Source organism: Cebidichthys violaceus, unplaced genomic scaffold, assembly GCF_023349555.1.
Source record: "Cebidichthys violaceus isolate CVI_PGR_0920_01 unplaced genomic scaffold, fCebVio1.0.p SCAF_49, whole genome shotgun sequence".
Lineage (NCBI taxonomy): Eukaryota > Metazoa > Chordata > Actinopteri > Perciformes > Stichaeidae > Cebidichthys > Cebidichthys violaceus.
This window is the reverse complement of record NW_027176694.1, coordinates 581,187-588,381: the sequence shown is the minus strand read 5'-3', so window position 1 is coordinate 588,381 and position 7,195 is coordinate 581,187. Positions and strand designations below refer to the sequence as shown.

Sequence of the window (7,195 nt, the reverse complement as noted above, 5' to 3'; positions counted from 1 at the left end):
AGCAGAACTTCTTCTTCTTGATCCCTGGGAGGAGAACCACTGGACTAAACTAGCAAACCATTTACAAGGTTGAATAAACTAGTTCTACAGACCAGCTACAACAGCAAAACGAGATACATTTATTGTCATGTACAAATGTCATTCAATTGATGAGTTCTCCCACTACCTGCAAACCAGTGATTAACAGACAAATGTCCCACCATTGAAGAGGAGACCACATCAGCACCACGGACAGCGACGAAGGCTCACTGCCTGCAGTTGTACGTGATTTATTTGTTTTGTGCACACATGTTCACTGAGGCAGCCCGCTTCATGTGACCTTCACAGTGTGGTAGCAGCGTGACGTGAATCAAGCTTGGCTGTAGAGGAGCTGCGTTAACCCCTCGCGTCCTCTCCCCCATCCACAACCTCCATCCAGCTCTCGCGATGAAAGACGCAGCGGCGGGGGTTGGTAATACTGCGTCACCTGACTCAGAGAAGGAGGCGGGGCGAGAAAAATCTAAAAAAAAATAAAAATAATAATGAAATAAACGAGAGGATGTAAATCCACCAGAGGCACCGCCATCCAACGACCCGGGCTGAAGCGCGCATCGCCGGGGCTTGCAGGCTGACGGTGGGGCCGCAGCAGAAGAGGAAGCACCCAGCACGGGAGCAGGAAGAACCGCTGCACTGGATGGTGGGAGATGATGATGGTGATGATGATGATGATGATGATGATGATGATGCCATCCTGGACCTGATGTCCCCCTGCACGCCCCGCTGATACACAAGGACCGTCGGACTGGTGGTGGTGAGGATTATCCGGGAGGCTGGAGGAAGGGAGACAGGGAGGGGGGGAGGCAGCGACACGCATCATCCGGAGAGGACCGTTTTTGTCAGGGAGGCTGGCCGAGAAATAACACGGAACTGTAAGAAAACTGATCGGCAATAAAAGGAACAGCTTAGACGTAGGAAGGATTTTCCAGTTGGATATTTTTTTTTGCATATTTAGCCAATTGCCTGTATTTTCTTAAAGGATACTGGTCTTCAGGGAAGAAAGTCAGTTCATGATTGTTCCAGAAACGCGAGCAGATCCAACGCAACTGACCGGGAATCAGCCAAATCCAGTATTGTTATGCAACTCAAATCATTTGCAGTTGTGTAGGAAAGTGTCCTGCCGTTTCTTTCCGAGTAGCTGTGCTTCTGCGGTGCTTTCGAGGGCAGCTGGGATTTCTGAGGCCGGTCCTTCATTTCGGCGTGTGTGTGAGAGGGGTGTGTGTGTGTGTGTGGAGGGGGGGTAGGACCATAAGTGGACGCTCGCTAGTCGAGGCTCGACTCCACGGAGAGAGAAGATGTCGGGTCAGACGCTAACGGACCGCATCGCCGCGGCGCAGTACAGCCTGACGGGATCCGAGGTCGCCCGAGCTGTGTGTAAAGCCACCACACATGAACAGACAGCTCCAAAGAAAAAGCACCTGGAATGTGAGTTATCTATCCGTAGATCTATAGATCTATAGCTATAGATCTACAGATCTATCTATCTATCTCTTAAGCATTCATTGATTCTTATCATGTGTCCTTTCAACCCTCCCATCATCCATCCTCCTCATGTGCAACTAGGCCACTCACCAGAGCCATGATGGTTGCCTCCCCCCATCCATTCCTCCAGTGTGTGCTAATGTGCTTCGGGGTGGGGGGGGGGGCATCAGCCACAGTATGTGCTCACATGTACATGCATATACTATCACCCACACACACACACACATTATGCTTGAGGCATCCACTACTTTAATTCAGACTTTAATTGAACAACTAACCAAACCTATTACCTAATCACAGTAGGGGTCCCCCCCCTTGTGCCGACAGGTCAGCGCCAGTGTGGAACCAGAAAGGAAGCCTTAAAACCAGGCACTTAAGCCCCACTGACTGGAGCCTGTCTCCCCCATGTAGCCCCAGTGCTGATAAATGCATAATTGACAGTGGTTTTTGTTACTACACGCAGGCCTTTTCCCTCGGCTCGTGTCCCCCCGTGATAGCACAAAGAGGTGTGTGGCACTGCAGCATATATCACTGACTTTTTTTTTTTTTTGTCTTGGTGCAATTTGTTGCTTTGTCGGCTTTACCGCTTAGTACAGAACAAGGGAGGGCAATGATGGAGGGTTAGGGTGCCAATTCAATTTCAAACGCTGGGAAGGAACGTGGAGAAGGCCTATAAAGCATTTGGGAAAAGGGCTTAGTGCGAACACCAATCATAGATATGAACATTTAGCTGTCGATCGATGCAATGTCACGTTACAGTCAATATCCCCAGTGAGCATCCTTACATAGAGTTGATTCAAAATGTCAAAGAATGATGCACTGACACACAAATGATAGCCTGTGTGACTGAGTGGACGTAAGGAAAGTGAGGTTTTGGAAGGTGAACTGTGTTCAGGTTGCTGGAAGGGTTTGCTCTGGATGCACTTGAAAGCAGCATCTCACGATCCGGGGTTTAGCTTTTCTAATGGCTCATTTTGTGTTCGCTTACATGTCACTGAACATTTTAGTTTTGTCCAAGCCTTCACTTTAGCCCAATACACTCAGTAAGACCCCACCGCCCTTATCATTCTATTTAACATTGGTTTATATCATGTATTATATACGTCCATTTAAGAAACTTTGGCAATCAATTAGTGAAAAGCAGGCTAAAGGAAGCTAATGAGTAGCCCTGAAATGGGAGCGTTAGCTCAGTGTACCGTAACTTTAAGCTAGCAGCGTTTAGCTTCGGGTGCTTCTAACGACATTAACTTTAAAGTGTTGATGCGCGGAAATATCTGTATTCACAAATGTAAAGACAAACATTATGATATTCTGAAAACATAATAACGTTTGAGAAACGGTAGGATGGACTTGAATGATAACACCGAGGAGACTAGTTCAAAAGGGTAGCGGTGAAGGAAGCAAAAGGAATTTATGGTGGAGACCATAGAAGAAGATGCTTTGAACTTGAACCTTGTGCGATTATATTAACCACAGGTTACTGTGCAGACGACCTAGTTACGGCAGGCATGCACTGTGGCATCACATGACGAGAGCCTTCCCAGTGTCACACCGTCATCATCATCTCCTCAGTGTGACATCCGAAAAGACGGCAGCAAGTTCAACTTGGCAATCTCGAACCCAGCGGGAGAAATCGATCCGCCCCGTCTGTCCGTGTCCAGACTAAAAAAAATAAAAGTGAATGATGAGCCGCGTTAAATCATAGCACGACAAAGTGGAACGCTCGCCCACATGCCAAAGTGTGTGTCAGCACTTTGTTATGGTGAGTTTTAGAGGAAGCGCTGCCCACCACCTATCGCTCTCTCAGTCTTTCACACATTGTGTTGCAGTTTGCCTGTACTTAAAGCGAGAACATGTATCTTTCAAAAGAAGATACAACTCCAAAAGAAGACACTCTCTTGCATATGTCCTTACATACATCGGTTTAGCTTCTACAGCTTTACTTGGTCTGGTATGAACGTTAGCTTGTAGTGGTTAGCAAACTTTAGAATAGACAGCTATGTCACTATGTCAGCTTTTCTTTGGTTACTGTTCGATTTGCGTGTCACAAAAAAACATGACTTTGTATTTAAAGCAACTGCTTTAAGATAATCTTGGGAAATGAAGGCACATTCAGTGTCCTGTTACCCTTCAATTGCCACTTGGGGCCTCGGGGGCCACTGCTCAGCAAAAGTTAGCCTTGCTTAAAAGCTAAATGGAGAGAGTAAAACTCAAAAGTAAAACTATTAATTTTACCCGATTACCATCCTTTGATCAAACATCGGGGTCCCGGTATTGCTGTTTGCAGTGTTGCCGGGGGGGGCGTGGCCATTCGGACTGCTCGACTATTCTGAGCGCACCAGATTGCTTGGCACCCCAAAGTGCTGCTCGCAGCCTTCTCGAGAACCGCTCATCACGCACTGATTCCAGGACAGTGAAGACGAGCGGTTATGACGTTAGTGTATGCAACCAGCAGAGAAAGGGAACTGCAGTCAGTGAGCTGCTGGCTTCATTCCGCAGAGCCCCGAAGCTCCGCCCCCACTGCTGCGTGGACGATATCGCTTGTTTATTCAATGGAAATAAGTCATGTGACTTAATTGCGATATCCTGATCCATTTTAGTACCGCGTGCGCATTTGTGTGTTCTATTTGTAACGTATCAAGTAACACACATGCAGAGATTCCTTGCTTTATATAGTCAGATGCCGAAACGGCTCAGTTTAGTTAAGCTACAAATGCACCTTGGGTTTATTTAAATGGAAAGTCCTTCACTTTAAGCAGAAGAGAGGTTTTACTTGATCACTTCAGTGAGCCGCTTCATGAGTAAATATGTGTGCCGAAATATGTGAAAAGGGGAATTAATGTTGCATTAGAAGAAGAGCCTCAGGGATATTGTCTGACAGTATATCTAATTTCATCCACGGCTGACATTTACCCGATGTGCTGCTTGGGGCGATCAGAGTCCAGCTCTTTTTGTGTGTGACCACCAGCAGAAATGTTCCTGTTGCTGAAACCTGAAACCTGTTGCTGTAGAACACCCACACTATCAACAACATCACCGTCGTCAACACACCTTTATGTACAGTCCTACTTCACATAGAGGAGCACAAGAAAGACCCTTAACTCCATTATTCATTACATTACATGTTAGACAGTATTCATATTGATAAAAACTGCAAAACAAATCATCGTATTTTCCTTAAGCGATGAGTCATCTTCATAATTAACCTCTTAATCCACTTCAAAGATCTTCCCATCATGCTTATGTGGTCTGCTGTTTGCACATATATAAACCACACAGGTTCATGGACTCTTATTAATGTAATTTACATATTCTAATTATATCAAGATGTTGGAAAGATAATTATTGATTTCCCTCTTACTTATTCATTTTGGACCCTAGACCGATTTTTAGGCCCTCAGCTCAAAAATAGCATGCCCATACGATAATGAGTGTAGCGTTGCAACTGTAAGGGCTATTTTAATACTTTTGGTAGTAAAATAACCCTAACACTTGTGAGATGTGTTGATATGTGTAAATATTAGTATATATGTTACTGGTTAAGAGTAGATTAAGATGGCACACAGCACAAATTGAATATTCTAATTTTCAAATAAAAAAAAAAGCAATTTCAGGATATTTCTTTATTAGAAATCATGTAGCTACAAGCTTTCCAGCTCTCCCAGATCATAGAACTATATGTTGAGGGTCTCTAAACAAATGTGTACTTTGATAAAGTGAAGTTTTATCTAGTACATCATGATTTAGTACGGAGAGGTCAAACGAGGTCAACCAAAATGTAATTTTGTTCCAACTGTTTCATTGTCATTTTATATACTATATAATTATATATTTCACTTCTTTTATCACTAATAGTGTTCAATCTATCCATATGCAGCAGTTTGGCATAATTTTGAGAGCCTGAATCCTCTCTGAGACTGTTAATGTTTGTCATCAATGGGATTTTATCGTCTGTATTCCAGTTTTTTCATCCTCCAAAGCCTTTCAGACCGTGAGAAGGGCCGATTTGACCCAATAAATGTTCCATAGACTCGTCACAGCCTGCTCTGTTGAAACAACCTAACGTGACTTTGATTGACAGAATCCGTTTTGCTGAGATGTATAACCCCGCCCCTTCCGCTAGCAGGCACACGACGGCAGCGCCAGCTTTGAATTCACAGAGAGACGGATGAGCTGCGCAGATAGATACTAAACATGAACGGATTCTTTTTGTTTTTTGCTGCAGAACATCTCAAAGTAAGGAGCTGGTTTATGATGTGATCGATTATGATGGCTTTGTTTTGTAAGTAAAACTGCGAGGCTGTGTCATAGCGGAATGTGACAAAATGGCATTCTGCCGTATGGTCGCTAGCAATCTCCGGAGCTAACGGGTGTTAGCATTGAATTCATTTTTCAAAACGTTATTGGCATAAATGTGGCGAGTGGGACTGCCTAGGGGGCGCTATATCGATTGTGTTACTTGGTATTATACGTAGCTTTGTCACATGTTGTGTTTGGAGTTTGTACAAACAGCTGAGATGACTTTGTAGAGCAGGAGCTGCACTTTGAGCAGGTATGCGGCATCAGTATATTCGTTACTGATGAGTGCACGTTATGAGTGGATTCATTTTTGGATGCATGCGTCGCCCCCGCCGGTGGGGGCGCTCGGGCCGGATTGGTTTAAGTCCTTGTTTTATTCCATATTCTTGGGTTTGTGGTTGTAATCTGAAGAGAGCTGCTACTCACACTCAGGCTGACATGTGACAAGAGCAGATCAATTAAGAAGACTAAAAGATAGCTCTTATCTTCTTTGTCAGATCGGTGGAGAAGACCATTAAATAATATGGTTGGTCAATCTGACCGGCGTTATCATAATATCGTGCATGTGACATCCATTAACCTAACTACGACCTTTCTTTAGAGAAATACTGTGTTCTATTATCTTAGTCCTAAACCCAGGCAGGTCTCGACAGATCCGTGTCCATGACCTAAAAATAATCTGTTATGGATTGTTCCACTGACGGCCACATGTGTATTGGTCTGTTGCTCAGCTGATCTAGTTCATGTGACATCCAGAGAGCAGCAGAGCAGTAAGCTCCTCATGCTGTGACCCCAAAAGCCCCAAACGGAGATGGAGAAAACGGGAGAAAATCAGAAATCAGGGAGCTTTTCGACGGGATTCAGGTCTTTCAGCATCCAAATGCACCATGAATAAAAACTTCTGTGATGCAGGTTTAAACAGACCGTTGTTTTTATAACCTAAAACAAACCTTTAGAGACGGTTTCGTTAAAGGGAAAGATTCACCACCTTTGTATCTAGACGTCCATTGAAGCAATAAATTCCTCAGTGCGAGCCATAATGGCTGAGAGAGTTGAGTTCTTCTGCTCGCAGAGCCTTGCCAACAGAGCCTACATGTACCAGGATGCATTGCACGCAAGCTACCGACACCCACCCAAAACACAGTGTAGCCGAGTTAAACTTATGCAGATGATAAAATACAAACAAGGAGGCTTTGTGTCCGAACCGGCGTGAAACAAGGCGGAAACATTTCTTTATTATTCCACATTGCCGACGGCAGCTCATTACAGCTTAGTTTCTCACATTTTTGAATTTCACAATAAAAGCCCATCTTCAGTTCACTCAATGGTCACCTGCCCTCTCGGGCCGGAGGAAATTATTGCTTCGATCAAAGACATT

The 7,195-nt window shown here is 44.5% G+C and overlaps 1 protein-coding gene across 1 annotated transcript in view; it reads left to right on the top strand.

Annotated features, from left to right (window-relative positions):
* The first annotated feature begins 442 nt into the window (after nt 1-442).
* Nucleotides 443-7,195, top strand: part of LOC137887212 (clathrin coat assembly protein AP180) — a 32,906-nt gene continuing 26,153 nt past the window's right edge. Inside the window, exon 1 of the mRNA XM_068730030.1 lies at nt 443-1,461. Coding sequence (XP_068586131.1) covers nt 1,332-1,461 — 130 coding nt within the window. The 5' untranslated portion in view covers nt 443-1,331. The remainder of the gene's footprint in view (nt 1,462-7,195) is intronic.